The 17,922-nt window shown below is 36.2% G+C and overlaps 2 protein-coding genes across 2 annotated transcripts; one reads left to right on the forward strand and one right to left on the reverse strand.

The window, feature by feature from the left end:
- Positions 1–6: 6 nt before the first annotated feature.
- Positions 7–4,618, reverse strand: CID7 (CTC-interacting domain 7). Its single transcript, XM_021949574.2, has 6 exons — positions 4,311–4,618; positions 2,619–3,466; positions 2,073–2,523; positions 1,903–1,973; positions 1,305–1,429; positions 7–710 (listed from the first exon to the last, which is right to left on the reverse strand). Exons 2-6 carry the CDS (start codon positions 3,387–3,389, stop codon positions 407–409), a joined length of 1,722 nt encoding a protein of 573 aa, XP_021805266.2. The 5' UTR covers positions 3,390–3,466; positions 4,311–4,618; the 3' UTR covers positions 7–406.
- Positions 4,619–15,860: 11,242 nt separating this feature from the next.
- On the forward strand, positions 15,861–16,277 carry LOC110749446 (uncharacterized). The gene has a single exon (XM_088253335.1). The coding sequence runs from the start codon at positions 15,861–15,863 to the stop codon at positions 16,275–16,277; it is 417 nt and encodes a 138-aa protein (XP_088109461.1).
- The last annotated feature ends 1,645 nt before the right edge of the window (positions 16,278–17,922 follow it).

Below are 17,922 nucleotides of genomic sequence, written 5' to 3' on the forward strand. Positions count from 1 at the left end.
GTGCAATTGGCAAGGTGAATTGTTCTATCATGTAATTCAATTCTATCAGTTACATCTGAGAATCAAAAAGGAATTTAAAAAGAAATAAAATTTAAGGTACAAAATTAACAAAAAAAGAAAAGAAAAAAGTTGCAAGACATCTTCTAATGAAGGATCATTTTTGGCTACTGAAATGTAATCCCTCGGTCAACTGGTCGAACTTAATGGTACACTTGTCCCTTTTCTCTTTTGGGTGTTTTTCCCTCTAACTTCCCAATACTTCTCTTCTTTTTTTTTCCTTTTTTCAGACTTGGACTAAACTTGATTTCTTCCCATATACAGGTACAAGAATGGCTATGATGACTATGCCTTCACGGACTGTGCTGTGTTAAAAACCTCATATACCTCACACTGTCATCTTCCTGGCTCAGTATAACAGAATTCGAAGCAGCCCTGGCTGTGGCTCAGTGTAGTCAAGGCCTTCTTCTTCAAGAAGGTATCGCTGTACAGCAACGGGGAGCCTTGCCGGTGTGCGAGAACCCCTGGTGTGGTGGCCAGTTCCAACACATATATAAACCAGAAGACCCGGCTCTCCTGCTCTGGCAGTGCTCCTCAACACGCTCAGCTCATGCTTCAGGACATGAAGGGCTTCACTTACGTGCAGCCCGTGCAGGTCTATCATCCTCTCTTGTGCTCTCCCATTGCCCTGCATCTCCGGAGCAACTGGGTTCCTGTGTTTTTAGAAAGAGTAGAGACAAGAAGAAAGGCAACAAATAACTTATCAAAGAAAGAAAACAAAAACATGAAAACATGAAAACTAAGGTTATCGGGGGCAAATGCCAAAATTAGTCAACAGTGTTGAGTCTGTTATCAAACTCATGCTCTGTATGAGTAAGTAGCACTCTGTTCAATAAACATTGTCTCAGACACGCCCAGAACAAGAGGCAGCTGCAATGGTTATCTAGAAGCATTCTCAGATCAAATCTCTCTAAGTTCAAAAGATGCTAATCAGTCAAATAGAAGCTTCATTTATTCCCTTCAAGATAAAATGGATTTCTGGTAGGCAGAGGAGGAAATGAAAATCCAATCTTATCATTGCATAAAAAAATCAACTTACCATGAGTCTGTGTGCATTTGTTAGAGAGAGAGAATTTCAGGCAACACGGGGGAAAATCAAAATTTCATAGTGGAACAAATATTATCCAAAAGACATAACAAAAATGCCTTTCCAAAAGACTACATGAAGCCATCCCCTTTGAGGATGAACAGAAGTATGACTCAAATATGGTAAAACAAGATTCCAAAAATACTTGGGGACAACAAACCTCTGACGATATATAGATTCTTGAGCTTTTCCATGAGCTTCCTTCATATGCATGTTGTGCAGCTGTCCTTTAACGCTCAGCTCCTTCGCCAGAGCCTTGTTTCCAATAAGGTATGCTTGCCGTGCCTGTTTTTAAAGAGAAACAATTAGGGTAAATTTGATTTCACAGCCACCTTAGGTGGAAAATTAGTGGTGAGGATTGGAGCGAACCCACAAGTCGTTATGTGGCTCAGCATTCAGCATGCCGTTATAGCAATATCATGTAGGAAAAACACTCCTACAAATACCCATTGGTTAAAATACGCACGTTTCAAACCAATGGAATGTGCACACCACCTGCCATGTGCCACTGCAGTTTGTTTCCTTGACCATTTATATTCCTTTTCATTGTTAACATCAAGAGTAGGCCAAACAGCATTGTTGGTCAACTCGATAGAGTCAATCATGCTTGAAAATTAAATCTACCGAGATGTCCACATGCTTCACCAACTCAACTTTTAGTCAATTTTGAGGATTTACTGTTGACATAAAGTAAGAAATATATTGAAAAAAGGCCTGACGTTCAACAGAAAGACCACTTCACAAACTTGAGGACTAACCTGCTCAAAATATGCATTACGTAGGCGTGCATGGTCACGAGCTTCATCCCGTATATCAGAATACATATTTGCTGTCATCTCAACAATATTAAAGAAAATATAAATCGAGAAGGCGTGCCCAAATTGATTGGACATAAACAGAAGTAATTTGGTTGACTAAGGAACATTACCAACAGCATCTCCAGTTTCAAGCCAAACAGGAGCAGTCCGAGCTGAACCACGATTCTGCGACCTGTCACTGTAGATGCCTCTTCCATGCCCAGTATTGTAAGTGCTAGGCAAAAGATGGGAACGTCTGCTTGAGCCAATAGCGGCTTCGGGAGAACCATTTCTCTCATACTTCCATCCACCAGAATCCTGAGCAGCCAATTTCCTGACAGCTGAAGCAAAATCTATTGCACCTCTAGATGGAATGGATGAGCTAGACTTGAAAAAAAGCATGTTGTCCTTGTCAGAAGATCGGTAAGGATTGCCACTTTGCTGGAGATCATCATCTCCATATTTTGGATGACTATGCTGACCATCTGTTGGTGTAAGTGCAGGGAAATCCATTGAACTAAGATCGGGAGCTGACACAGTCTTCGAGTTCAGATTCTCATTAAAACCACCATCAACTTGAAGCTACAACCAAAACAAATATGCACCATCACACACCTCAATTCACAGTAATGAAACCGATATTTATTTATTTTTAAAAATAAATAAATTAAGCATACCTCCAACTGAGTCAACATCTCAATAGTAAGGTTTAAGTCACAACCATTGGCAAAGTAAACTTCGGCAAGGCTCTGAGCAGAAAATCCAGGGAACTGTGAAGCCAAAAACTCAGCAGGGTTAATATCAGTATCGTCGACAACTGCATGCTCACTGAACATATCATTCATGAACCCCTGTCTAGAAAATCCATCATATGGAGACCCCTCCTGACCATTGCTAACAAGCTGATTACTGTTCACAATTTGCTTATCCCAAGGCTTAGGTGACATATGCAAGAAACTGGCGGAGGACAGATCATCCCCAAAGGGGGGTGCAGAAGCTCTTAACTTTTCAGAAAAGTTATTACCATTAATATGTGACTCGTTCAATAAGTATCCACTGCCTGTAGAGGCAGGAAACTGTGTTGCTTCACCATCCTCATGTAAGGACAAACCCGCCAAAGAGAGATTCCCAAGGCCTTGTGACTCATCTTCTCCCATGACCTTAAAGTCAGGAGTAATATCATCAGGGAGCTGGTGACGCCAATATTGGTGGGCCTCTTCATCGGAATTATTTGATGCAGAAGACTCTGTTCGATCTAGTACTGCTTTTCCAAAGGTTCCAGTGGAAGAAAACTTTGTTGCGGCCTGACCTGTGCTGGTGCTTCCAGATGACGGAGATCTGAGGGAAAAAGGAACGAACTCTGCTGCATTTGGATTCAAGGCAGTTGCCTTGTTTGCGGTGCTTACTTTTGTGTCATTAGTAAAGGTTCCTTTCTTGGACAAGCTCATTATTTACTAAGATGGAAATAACTAGACCAGCTTTGAATGAAAGAAGAACTTGTTTTTCATTAAGCTTCAACCAAACCCTGCAAAACAGTTCATGGAGTGCTATAATTAGTCCATTGACCCAAAACCTCCATTCACGACTAACCCACTCGCTATTCAGTGTGTCCATCCAATCAGTGCAAAAAGATTTCTAGCTATAAACCAACATAAAATAATAGCTAAAAGGGAAAACAAAATATACATTTTTTTATAATTAAAAAAAGTATTAAAATCATACATATATTCATCACTTTTATAGACACAAACTAAAATAATTCGTTCACTACTGAAATTAGCTAAAACGCAATAATTTTAGTGGATTCTGTATAAGTAAAAAATGGTGCGTGAAATAAAAGATAATAAGCTTATTGCATTTGTAGGTTTAAATTATGTATAAGAAATAGACAAACGACAAAGCTGTTGACAAACAAAGACTCAATTCGGTCAGTAGGATAAAGCTTAAACCCCAAAATTCAATTTCACATACTGATTAAAATAACAAAAAGATAAAGATAAAGATTCATTTTCAAACAAAAGTAAACAAGATAACACAAAATAAAATCTCCCACTTCAATTATATTCAAAGCTCATTAAATTAAGACCTGATTTGAACACCAACCACCCATTTCCACAACAAAATCTTGATAAAATCGAGGATAAAAAACAAACAATAAAGAAAAACCAACTCGAAGTACACACCAAAACCAAATCCCCAATTAGCCAGGCAATCGAATTCAATAGATCTCAATAAATTCAACGTCAATAATCACAAAGTTTAAAAAATTCAAAGCAACCCAGAAATGAAGATAACAAAGCAAACAATAAAGCTGCAAAATTTAACAGAGGAAGTGAAAGATCCGATTGAATGAAGTAGCAAGGGTGTACCTTTTCGTATCAAATCGAAGGGATCCATCGGCTGATATTAGCAGAGCTTAAAAGAAGAGAGAAGGTAAAGGAAGAAGAAGACAATCGACGATTGGGGGTTTTGTATTAAGCTTAGAGAGTTGTGTCTCCAGTATTATCTTGAGCTTTCAGGGCTCTCTATATCTCGACTCTCTTTCTTCTCTCTCGGGTCTGTGTGTGTTGTGTGTGTTTTTGTTTGAAACCCTCAGCCTAATCCGAGCACCACAAAAACAAAAATGTAAAAGACGACCCAACCCCTTCGCCACTCGATTTGACCCCTCTCTCTCCTCTCTCCTCTCTCCTCTCTCCTCTCTCCTCTCTATCTATCTCTGTCCAAATTCTCCGCATTATTTTGTTTACTTAATTAATTAATATATTTTTAATATAAAGATTTATTTGACGTAATAGGGATTCGGGGAGGATGAGCACAACTTTTTTAGCTGAATATTTTAATATCGATTTATTTATTATTAGCGTCATGTTTGGGAAATTTAACAAGTTTGGGAAAATGGGTTGGGATCCAAGTATTTTTCTATTTTGTTACAACATCAAAACCGATATTGTAAATTTATAAAGTCCAATCAATACATGCAATAATCAAAATACCAAATTTTCCACCAACCCAAGTACCAAATTTTATGTTTTCTATATTTTTTAAGTCAAATAAATAGAGAAAAACAAATGAAAAAACATTATGAAGGGAATTTTCGATATGGGTTACTTGATTAATGAAACCATTTACCCTGGCTGAATAAAGAAATGAGAACTAACACACATTTTTAACCAAGAGGATAACCACAAATCAATGTCTCCCTTCCCTTGATGTCTTATTTTGGACATATTTAATTTACTGCTCACATGAAATAATATTGAGTTATTTACACTAACACTTTCTGAGATTTTCGTTGTTTTCACAAAATCTCTTGAAATTTTAAAAATAATATTTGACTATTTTTATATCTTACAAATTATCCCGCAAAGTTTAACTTTTGGATATTACATAGGATTTAGCACAGTAAATACACAATATACATAAGCTGTATAAATTTTTTTTTTTCTGGGTCAGGTATAAAATTAATAGTGGAGGAACTTGTGTCACTTTTAATTACCGAAAGTACATGCAAATAATAAGAAGGGACAAGTGCAAACAAACCCAAATACATCCATAAATAAAGAAATGAATAACTTATTTGCTTTACCCAAATGCCTTATTTAATTGTTGGTGCGGATCTTTTAATTAGCTTCTTTTTTCTTTTTTAGAAATAGAATTATCTACTTATGGGATTTATTTACATAAGAATATTGGAAAGCTTTGGAATATTCCAACCCATCTAATTCTAATTCCACGGGAAATTATCTTGGGTCTTGCCCTTACGTGTCATGTTGTTGGACCTGGACTGGACCATATGGAGCAAACAAAATTAAATGATAGTCAAAATGGTTTCAGAGACGGAGCTCTAAATTTCCCCACTGCCAAATATTATTATGTCACAAGCGTCCCACAGTCCCACTCAATCTAACTAGCATTTATTCTCTCACTCTTGAGACATGGATGGGAAAAAAATGCTTGATTTGCCTGTGAAAACCTTGGATGGGCCGATCCACAACGTATCATGCTAAATATGTTGTCAAATCTTGTCCAAAAAAGAATATTTCAAGTCTAATGAAATGAACTTTTGATGCATACTGCTTAGAGGTAGGCTCATATATATTTTGACTAGACATGAAAAAAAAAATTAAAGGATTATTTATGTATGTATGTATATGAATAGAAATTGCAACGGTTCACAACATATACGTTTCTTTATCATAATTACCTTAACATGTGAAACAATCACACACTTTAAACTTAAAATGTCCTGTCATTTTGGGATTAAAGTATCTCTAACAGTTTCTTCAACAACTTTGAAATGTTAAAATAGGTGAGCCACATCACCAAAACTTCCTCCAGACTTGTTAAACTAAGTCATCAAAGTTGCAACCCCTTTCTCTCTCTTAAGGACTAACAAGTTGACCTTGGCTCTTCAAAAAATTTCATTTTGCTTTGGAACAACAAAACCTATATTGAAAATTATAAAAACCTACAATTTTTCTTTTCAAATAATAAATAAATAGACTTTCTTCACATTTTTCATATTTTTTTCTTTTCACAATATTGCATTAATTAAATAGATATTTACTCATATACCCATTCTTAGCACTAATAATATAAATCAACCCTAGACCATTTAAATTCTATAAACAAACCCAAAAAATGATAGCTGGCCCTATTGAATTTAATTTTGATTATTAAATTATTTTAATGCCCTATTGAGCGTTTTGAATTTTTTATGAGGTTTTGCGATTGGGCTTGTTTTAAGAAATCGATGGTAGTTTTGTAATTTATAAAAAGTTAGAAGCCTCTTTGTTATGTTGTAAATAGGCTTTGGGTGTGTTTCTAAAGTCCATTTCATATATGTTTTTTTTTATAATTTGGGCTCCTATATTAGGTATAATAGTGAATCTCTCTGAATTATATTGAAGAGTCTATTGAGGCACAAATTATTAAATTAGCAAACAAACATTTTCAATTAGCCACATAGGTCAATGAAAGTTGAAGAGTTTAAGTTGCTACTACTATTGGAGATGCTCTTATTCATGTGTATAATAATATATAAAGAAAACCAAAAATCGTATGAAAATTCTTTATTATAGACGGGGTTAGCCCAATTAGTGTAGGCAGTGAGCATATCCTATTGCACTAAAGTTCAAATTTCTTTTCCCCATAAATTATATTAATTTAGTATAGTTTAGAATATTACTTGTACAACAATTAATAAAAAAAACATTTTATAAGTAGTTTAATAAATATATATTTTTAACGTTATTCTGAAAATTGAAGGAAAATAATGAAAATATAATTAAATCCCACATGAAAAATGTGATTTTTTTTAATTAATCATCAATTAGTGAGAGAAATCAATGTATTAGGCCCGTACCTTTACTCAATTGGCCCCCACTTAACATGCCGTAGGGGCTGGAGGAGGAGCCATGCCCATGATAACTCAACCTCATTTAAATACGAGCGAGCGCATAAAAAGAGTGCGTGCCAAGAGGCCTTAAACAACACATTGGGCTTTCTTTTTCTCTTAAGTGAAACTCTAAACAAGTAACCTCCATCGACACAGAATAGAAGCAGAAGGTTCAAAATCCAAAGCTCAACACACAATATAAGCTTCCACTTGCACCCAATCAAAACAACACACATGTCACGATCCGAAACCAAAATGAAAAACTGCAAAGAAACTTGTTTGAAACTTAGTGGCGGCTTGGGTTGCTTGGGTAGCAGCGACGGCTTGGGTAGCAGCGACGGCTTGGCCTTGGGCAAGAGCGACGGCTCGAGCAGCAGCGACAATCGCAACATTCATAGTTGGGTAATGGTTAACCATACATGCATACTCATTTTATTTATATCTCTTTTTTTTTCTTTTTCTTTTTCTTTTTTTCAATTTTTTTCAATTTTTCAATTTTTCTTTTTTTCAATTTTTCAGTTTTATTTTTCCAATTTTCAATTATAGGCTAATTATAAGAGTTAAAAACCTAACAATAATTATGGGATGATTATAAGAGTTAAAAACCCAACAACACCTTAGGAAATTAGGGAAAACGTAACAACAATTACATATGCTAATTGTAAGAGTTAAAAACCCAACAACAACTTAGGAAATTAGGGAAAACGCAACAACAATTACATATGCTGATTGTAAGTTGAAAAAACTTAACAACAAGATAGGGAAAACGTAACAATTTCATATGCTGAACTCTACCGTCCAACTCCTCCAATAAACGACGGAGTCAACGAAGGTGTTCACTGCGAGGCATGATGTGATCCATGGCCGCATTACTCTGCATTGTTTCTCTCAACTCCATGATCGCAACATTCATAGTTGGATGATGGTTAACCACGCATGCATATTCATCTTATTTATAGCTCTCTCTTTTTTCTTTCATTTTTTCATTTTTTCCCCTTTTTTCAATTTTTTCATTTTTCATTTTTTATTTTTATTTTTTGCAATTACGGGATGATTATAAGAGTTAAAACCCTAACAATAATTATGTTATGATTATAAGAGTTAAAAATCCAACAACACCTTAGGAAATTAGGAAAAACATAACAACAATTACATATATTGATTGTAAGAGTTAAAAACCCAGCAACAACATAGGAAATTAAGGAAAAGGCAACAACAATTACATATGCTAATTGTAAGAGTTAAATACCCAACAACAACTTATGGAATTAGGGAAAACGCAACAACAATTACATATATTGATTGTAAGAGTTGAAAAAACTCAACAACAGCTTAGGAAAAACGCAACAATTCCATATACTGAACTTTACCGGCCAACTCCTCCAATAAGGTTTGAGGATACCGACCACGACGGAGTCGATAAAGACGTTCAAGGCGAGGCATGATGTGATCTATGGCCGCATCACTCTGCATTGTTTCCCTCAACTCCATGATCGCAACATTCATAGTTGGGTGATGGTTAACCACACATGCATATTCATCTTATTTATAGCTCTCTCTTTTTTCTTTCATTTTTTCCTTTTGCCCATTTTTTTTTTCAAATTTTCAATCTTTTTTCATTTTTTCTGTTTTTATTTTTCCTTTTTTTCAATTACGGGCTGATTATAAGAGTTAAAAACTCATCAACAATTATGAGATGATTATAAGAGTTAAAAACCCAACAACAACTTAGGAAATTATGGAAAACGTAACAACAATTACATATATTGATTATAAGAGTTAAAAACCCAACAACAACTTAAGGAATTAGGGAAAATGAAATAACAATTACATATGCTAATTATAAGAGTTGAAAAAACTCAACAACAGTTTAGGGAAAACGCAACAATTCCATATGCTGAATTCTACCCACCAACTCCTCCAATAAAGTTTGAGAATACCGACCACGACGGAGGCGTTCAAGACGAGGCATGATGTGATCCATGGGCATATTACTCTGAATTGTTTCCCTCAACTCCATAAGGACGGCAGAGTGACGAGTCCCGTGAAGTTGACTGGTAACTATTTCCAGAGAATGGTTTTCGGTGACATTAAAGAAACTCATCTCTAGCGGAACGGCAGCAATGGCAGCTTGGGCTGCAGCGGCGACTTGGGCATCAGCGGCAGCTTGGGCAGCAACGACAATCGCAACAATCATAGTTGGGTAATGGTTAACCATACGTGCATAATCATCTTATTTAGAACTCTTTTTTTCTTTTTTTTTTCCTTTTTTCAATTACATGATGATTATAAAAGTTAAAAACCCAACAATACCTTATAAAATTAAGTAAAACATAACAATAATTACATATGCTGATTGTAACAGTTAAATACCCAACAACTTATGGAATTAGGGAAAACGCAACAATAATTATATATGTTGATTGTAAGAGTTGAAAAAACTTAACAAAAACTTAAGAAAAACGCAACAATTCCATATACTGAACTTTACCGGCCAACTCCTCCAATAAGGTTTGAGGATACTGACCACGACGAAGTCGATGAAAGTATTCAAGGCAAGGCATGATGTAATCTATGGCCGCATCACTCTGCATTGTTTCCATCAACTCCATTATCACAACATTCATAGTTGGGTGATGGTTAACCATGCATGCATATTCATCTTATTTATAGCTCTATTTTTTTCTTTCATTTTTTCATTTTTCCCTTTTTTCAATATTTCAATATTTCAATATTTCCTTTTTTTCAATATTTCAATATTTTCTATTTTCTATTTTTATTTTTCCTTTTTTCAATTACGGGCTGATTATAAGACTTAATAATCCAACAACAATTATAAGATGATTATAAGAGTTAAAAACCAAACAACAGCTTAGGAAATTAAGGAAAACGTAACAACAATTACATATGTTGATTGTAAAATTTAAAAACCTAACAACTTAAGAAATTAAGGAAAACGTAACAACAATTACATATGCTGATTGTAAGAGTTGAAAAAACTCAACAACAGCTTAGGAAAAATGCAAAAATTCCATATGTTGAACTCTACCGGCCAACTCCTCAAATAAGGTTTGAGGATACCGACCACGACGGAGCTGACAAAGGCGTTCACGGCGACGCATGATGTGATCCATGGTTGCATCACTCTGCATTTTTCAATCAACTCCATGATCGCAACATTCATAGTTGGGTGATGGTTTATCATGCATGCATATTCATCTTATTTATAGCTCTATTTTTTTTTTCTTTCAATTTTTCAATTTTTTTCCTTTTTTAAAATTTAATTTTTTTTCATTTTTCTGTTTTTTCATTTTTCTGTGATGGAAGAGTTTGAGTTTCGTTGGGGTAGTGATGCTAATACTGTAATTCTCCTATGTTGCTCTCAACTCGTCCTCCATTCCTCTTAGTCTTCTAAGTAACTCATGCATGACCTCGTGGACATGTTTCATTTTCCACCCACTGAAGAAAACAAAAAAATGCATCCCATTTTTGGTGTTCTGCAATTAAAACAACACCAAACAATAATTTCATCTCCAACAAAATCATATTTTTACTTAAGCCAACTTACTGGAAATATTAAAATTAACATGATTATTCCAACATACCTCAAACCTTCTTCTAGGATTTAGATTCGTCCATGAAGTCTGGCGTTTGATTTCCGACCCACACTTGCAGTTACGACAGTTGCGATTTGAATCTGTCGAGATCTCCAACATTTTACCTTAAGGTGCGAATTGGGGTATTGAGCTTGCTTAGGTTTCTTCATTTGGGGATTTCTAACAACTTATGGAGGGAAGTTGACTATGTCAGCTTAAAAGACTCTTGAACTAGAAAGTACGATTTTAGCCCTCATTTTGATGGACAAATTAACAGACTTGGACGATATGACCTAATTAAAATTACTTGTCAAGTTAATGGATGTAATTGTCTTAAAAAATAAAAAAAGTTGCGAGACCTAATTGAAACTCGAGGCAAAGTTAAAAACCATTTTGTATAATATGTTAGGTTAAAATGGGCTTATTTGTGAAAATGCCTAAAATAAAATGTCCTTCAAATAACAAACCAAACCCAAAACATAGAACAAGAGGCCCACAGAGAGAGTGGGAGAGCTCAAAGAGGGAAAGGAGCAACCGGAGCTTCGTGTCTTTTTCTTGCGATACCCGCAGTGGACCAGCACATCATGGACTTTGCCACCGGCGGTCCAGTTGCTGTTGCAAGTTTGCAAACGTGTCTTGGTTGATCGATACTTATGTTGTTGTTGTGCGAAAATTTTGTCTATGTTGAGAGGCAACGGGGACATTGGAAGAGGGTTGGTTTGTGGCGGTGGTGAGAGACTCAAAAACACTATTTTTATCATTTGGGTTCTCATAGAAAATTTCAATTCGGTGGGTATAAAAAAGGAAAAATTGGAAAGAATGAAGAAAGAAGATGCGTCCCAAAAAAGCCAAAGCAACATTGGTTTTTTTTCACAATATACCCATACCATAACCCAAAAAACTTGTAGATGCGTCCATGAACCAAACGTAAGTAACATTGATTTTTTTCATAATATAATCATACCATGGGGCCTTCTCCATTACGAAGTTCTAAGATGCGGAGCAGTTACGAACTTTTGTTTTTAACTGTTGGATGGCTTCTTTGGTTTAGATTTAAAACAAAGTTTAATAACTCATTTTTTCTCTCTTCCCTTTCCGTTTTCCTCTTTTTCTTCTTCCGCGAGTTCGCTCATCTCTCTCTCTTTTTTGTCTTCTTTTCCTTTGTCAGATATTTTCTTCCTTTTCCCTCCTAGTTCCTTTTTCTCTCTGTCTTATTTTCTTTCTTTTCGCTCTTCTTCCTTTTCTCTCTTGTGCCAGATGAACAAATTAGTCCACCCCGATTCCAAAAATTAGCCAAAATTCCCAACATGAGTAATTGCTAATTTCAATAAGAACACTCATGTAAAACAATCGATACAAGCAGAAACAAATAGCCAAAACCAAAAAGAAAAAGACTAATTCCTTAGCCAAAACCATAAATTAGTCTGACATCAAGACCCCGATTTGTGCGTAAAGATCCTCACCGCCCACGACAAACCACACACCTTTGCCGGAGAATCCCGCCTTCACCACCACCACCACGAACCACACAACTGGGCTGCACTTCGTTTCTCAATGCGGAGAACCGTCATCAAATGTCGTTGGTGGACCCAGGAAATTCTAGCAGTAAGAAGAAGAGAAAAGAAGAAAATAGAGAAAAGGAAGAAAATATTCGACAGAGGAAAAGAAGAAAATATCTGGAGAGGCAGTGAGAGTTTTGGCTAATTTTTGGAATCATGGTGGACTAATTTGTTCATCTGGTACAAGAGAGAAAAGGAAGAAGAGCGAAAAGAAAGAAAATAAGACAGAGAGAAAAAAGAACTAGGAGGGAAAATGAAGAAATTATCTGACAAAGGAAAAGAAGACAAAAAAGAGAGAGAGATGAGCGAACTCACAGAAGAAGAAAAAGAGGAAAAAGGAAAGGGAAGAGAGAGAAAAATGAGTTATTAAACTTTGTTTTAAATCTAACCCATAGAAGCCATCCAACGGTTAAAAACAAAAGTTCGTAACAGCTCCGCATCTTAGAACTTCATAATGGAGAAGGCCCCATCATACCATAACCCCAAAAAGATTATAACTTTTATTTACCTATGAAAAAAGAAATTCATGTTGTTAGTTGTGGCAAAAGCTCATAGTGCATCAACCAAGCTTCAAATTCACTGAGCCGTCCAACTATGCTAGGGGTGGAACCAAAGCATCCTGGCTGTCATCAGGAGCTAGAGCTAGAGGAAGCGCCACATGTGGATGAAGAGCAAAATGAAAATGAGGAAATTGCATGGCAAACAGAGGAAACTACCAAACACCATGAAGGTCCATCCATGGAGTTAGTGGAAGAGGAAAAACGGGAAGGGAGTGAATTGTATACTTTGATTGTTCGACTACAATGCCCCATGTATAAACCCTTCCCCATTTTATTGGAGTGAAAATTTTCTTTGAATCTTTTAATGTCAAAATTTTAGAACATAAGTTTTCTTTAATTTTGCTCGTCTATAAAATTCTTTATATATTTTCTGTTAGAGCTATATGTCTTAACCATGTTATTTTAACTGATTCAGCCTTCTCCATCAACCTTAGATGGGGTATTTCATTGCACGTTTGACTACATAAATAGACTCTTTGTAATGGTTCGACCTCGAAAGCTATTATACATGGCTATTGGTGGTGAGTGTTGGGAATGGGAACTGAAATTTCCTTTAGTACAAGCAAATGCTATATTGTATGCAATTTTTGTAATCATAATGCAAAAATGAATCAAAGCCCGGCCCAGTCCATGGCTATGGACTGGCCGGCCAACCTGTTTTTCTGATGGGTAGGGCCTAAGTTAAGGGTTTAAAATCCATGCCTAGCCCAAGATCTGCTCTATTTAGGCCCATTATGATCCAACCTAGCTCGCTAAGCCCACCCAAACCCGCAAATATTATAAATAAGATCTACAAACCTAGCTCGATCACCAGTGTAGAACAATTGGGGCAAATGGAAGAATCAAGTAAGAGAATCGCTTAACCAGATTCGGACACATAAAGTATCCCTCTTCTTCCAGTAGGAGCCAAACAAATAGGCCATTACGAAAACCTAGAAAGAAAAGAAAAAAAACAATGATGCAATCGGGTCGTTACGTTACCGAAAGCCCAATTTCTCTTTTTCCTTATTTTGCTCTCCCTTCCTTTCTTTGTTTCTGATCAATTCCTGCCCAGAACTTGAAGAATGGGAAAATGTCGACCTGCAATTATGGCCAAACCGTCTCGTGTTGTCGAATAGAGCGGTAGAAGGAAAAGGGTGTTTGGGACGAGGTCCCTCAGCTCTAGGGTTTGTGGCATGCGAGCCTCAGCTGGAAGCTCATCCAATTGCGTTAAAAGGCATGGAAAGCCTAAAGGTAATTTAATCTTAATTTTCCATCCTAGGGTTCAAAGTATGAACTTGTACTGTATTCCCACCTTGGATTCTAGCTCTTGTGAAAATGTAGCTTATAGAGGAATTGTGTTAGAATAAGGAGCTTTTTAGGGGGTGGCTGGATTTATTACTTTTGTAATAAGCATATCTTGAAAGTTGAAATGCAAATTGCTCGGTAGCTAGATAGATGGCTTCTTCATGCAACTGCTAATATTTACATTACTTAGTTGTTCCATACTCAATGTATACTTATTTTTCACACTCATGTATTCTTCTAAATTCTGTATTGTTATTGTTGCTAAGGACTAGAAAGCACAGGAGGTGTTTTTGGTCTTCTCTCAACATGAATTTTACAACATAAATAATCAACTGATTTAAGTTCCAGTGCGATTATTAAGGGTTTGTTTGGAATCTTACTTGGATTCAATTTTGTAAACTCAAAAATAAATTTTAAGTCCAAAGCCACAAAAATTTGTTTCGTAACTTGTGGTGCCTTGTATTACTAGTTACCTAGGTGGTGCTAGAGGCACCAACTTTGGGCACCACCTTGGGTACCAACTCTTTAATAGAGGTGGAGCCCGCCAATACAACGGGTCTCATGCTCTATTAGAGAGTTGGTGCCCAATGTGGTGCCCAAAGTTGGTGCATCTAGCATTTTCCTATTTGTATATGGTGATGAGCAAGACAACACCATGGTATTCGGAAAAAAAAGAAAAAAAAAATACAACTAAATTTGATCATGTCAACGCCCTCTATATGACTATTTTTTTAATTAAAAAAAAGTAGAAAAATAATGAAACCCCGTTGTGTTTTTTTTTAAAATAAATTTTTCTTTATGAATATGAGTATAACGAAAATTAAGGGTATATAAAGTTAAAAAAAAAGGAAGAAGAACAAGCAAAGTCTAAGAAGAGTAGAAAAGGATGACTTCATTTAGATTGAGATTCCAGAAGAGATCTGACTCCCAATTAATTAATAGATTCGAGATTCTTTAAAGGAAAAAGCTAAAATTTGTAACTCAAGGCAGCGTAATTTCCAAGAAATTATTAAACATATTGAAACTTGAAAATAGCGATTTAAATTGACAAAGATGAGTGCACCAACAAGATGAGAGAAAGTGGCAACAGTGCAAATTGAATCTTTACCATTTAGAATCTTACCATCAAGATGCGTACGTATCCTAACAGATTTTGTATTTTGTATTTTTCAAAGTTCAATCAAACTGTAGTTTCCAAAAAAGAAAGTGCAGAGAAACTTGTTTGAAACTTAGGTAAAAGAAGAAAAAAAACTTAGCTAAAAGAAAAAAGGGAAACAAAATCACAGCGGCACCAAATAGGGCAATGATTAAGGATTTGGGAAATCTAAATTCCAAAAGAACACGAAAATTCCATGTTTGGACTTCAAAAGAGCTCTATATAAGAGCAGCCAAAAAACTTATTTCATTACCAAAAAAAGAAAAAAAAAAAGAAATCAAGTTCTGAGATAATCGTGCCGTCAATATAGAGACTCTTCGTTTCCCCCCAAAGCTTTTTTTCCTCTCTCTCGAATTTTCGGCTATGGAGGCGTCACAGCCAGGAAGTCCAAGCGCAGCTCAATCGGCGGTGGAAGAGGAGTTGGTGAAGTGCTACTGCTGCGGGTTGACAGAGGAATGCACGTCAGAGTACATAGCTACAGTGAAGGAGCAGCATCAGGGCTGTTGGATTTGCGGACTTTGTGCGGAGGCGATCAAGGAAGAGAACTCGAGGTCGGAGAAGGCCCTCAGCGAGGGGGAGGCGATGAAACAACACGCCAGTTTCCGTGAGAAGTTTCGTTTGTCGAGCCCTCCGACGAAGTCTGCTGAGGAATTGATATCGGCGATGAAGCAGCTTTTGCGACGGACTTTGAACTCCCCGAAAAAAGAGGGGTTGGGTTGCCAACCCTCTCTTTCGAGGTCGAAGAGCTGCTTTGCGCCGGTGGTGAAAGGAAGTAGTTGATTCAAAAAAAATTAATAATGATTGGTAGTAGTAGCTAGAAGATAGTGGTGGTAAGTTTAGCGGAAATTGGGTTTAACTAATTCAATTAGTTTTTTTAAACTTTTTTAATTAGTTTTGATTAGCTAGTTTTTGATCAATGCAGTGGGGGCTAATTCTCTTATTTGACATTGTGATTGAGGGGATGGTTGGTTGAAGACCACTTTTTGTTCATTGACATCAATCTAAATGTACAAGTTCTTTCTTCTTATAATAGTTATTTTGATTTGAAGTTTTGTTTACAATACATGCTTGTGTTGTGTTTCTTGGCATATTTTTCTCTTAATCGGGTTTTGGCTATTAAACTTGAAGATGTTCTTGTTTTGGTAAACACAAGACTAAGAGCGTGTGCCTTGGTGGGCCACCACACACACACTTGCTACACTTGATGAGCAAGCTAAGCAATATGAATGTTTCTTTTATGCATATCTTCGAATGTTTCTGGCTTCAGACGTGTCCCAGTCCCATTGATTTAGAAAATCAATTTAGATGGAACAAATTAATGAATCAAACTCAAACATTGACAATTTGACATTATTCAATTGTGTGTTTGCATATAAACAAGATTCCCCGTTACTCGATTCCATCAGTTGCAAAGCAGAACCTTGAAGAATTTCAAACATGGTCAAGAATGCTAGCTGCAACCCTGTTTTTTGTCTCCTGCTTCTTGTTCTTACTGTTTTGGTCTACTTTCTTGGCCAAGCCACAGAACACCAAGACCACCCCAGTTAATGTTGGTGTGGTTCTTGACTTCGATACCGGGTTCGGGAAGATGGGGCTGAGCTGCATCAACATGTGCCTCTCTGACTTTTCAGTCCCATTCCCATACTTTCTAATCTTCTTTGTGCAGAGCATCATAAATGGTAAGAATCCGCTTCTCTCTCTCTCTCTCTCTCTCTCTCTCTCTCTCAACTGCTCTAATTTTTGGTTACTAATACAATTTCTTTGATTATTTATGCTCTTTCTATTTACTGTTGTACCAGGTGTTCTATTTGCAGCCTTAATATATCTCCAGCAGCCAGCAGTTGTGGCCTTCCTCAGTCGTTTCTCGGTTCAGGCAGTCTTATTCACTCTCAAGGTTATGAAATCACCACAGACTATTCATGAAATTTTCATTTGAATCATCAATGCTTTTGTTTTTCCTTCAGTATTTTGATATAGGGAGTTTGGTTGTCCTAAGCCCAACTGAAGCTCTTGGAGGAAGACTATGTCAATGTTGCGAAAGAAAAACCGTGCGCCAAGTCTTTGATATGAAATTGCTTCGCCCAAGGCGAATTAGGGTACGGAACCAAGTAATGGAGCTGCAATGTGTACTGTCTGCAGTACATCTTTACTATCTTTGATTCATTTCAATTGTACTACATTTTCGACTTTATTTTATAAAATACTAGCCTATCTGCACGCGCTTTCGCGCTTGCAAGAGACATTTTTTAAAAAAATTTAAATTTATTTTAGAATTAAAAAAAATGATGGGTAGTTGTATTCCATAAAAATAGGATCCATTATCTGATTTTTCTTTTAATTTTAATTTTAATTTTTTAATATGAAAAAGTGTGAATTGACCATATTATCCTCATTTAATTAATAATTTAAATTGTTAATGTTTGCA

The sequence above is a fragment of the Prunus avium genome, chromosome 1 (genome assembly GCF_965620075.1).
Source record: "Prunus avium chromosome 1, drPruAviu1.hap1.1, whole genome shotgun sequence".
In the NCBI taxonomy this organism is placed as follows: Eukaryota; Viridiplantae; Streptophyta; class Magnoliopsida; order Rosales; family Rosaceae; genus Prunus; species Prunus avium.

What these genes read in the sequence shown, in the direction of transcription:
- LOC110749446 (XM_088253335.1), top strand. Translation starts at nt 15,861, where the DNA reads ATGGAGGCGTCACAGCCAGGAAGTCCAAGCGCAGCTCAATCGGCGGTG.
- CID7 (XM_021949574.2), bottom strand. Translation starts at nt 3,389, where the DNA reads ATGAGCTTGTCCAAGAAAGGAACCTTTACTAATGACACAAAAGTAAGC. An exon ending in TGAAACTGGAGATGCTGTTG is followed by an intron (nt 1,974 to 2,072) that starts GTAATGTTCCTT and finishes TTGAGATGACAG; the next exon opens with CAAATATGTATTCTGATATA. An exon ending in GAATCTATATATCGTCAGAG is followed by an intron (nt 711 to 1,304) that starts GTTTGTTGTCCC and finishes CTAAAAACACAG; the next exon opens with GAACCCAGTTGCTCCGGAGA.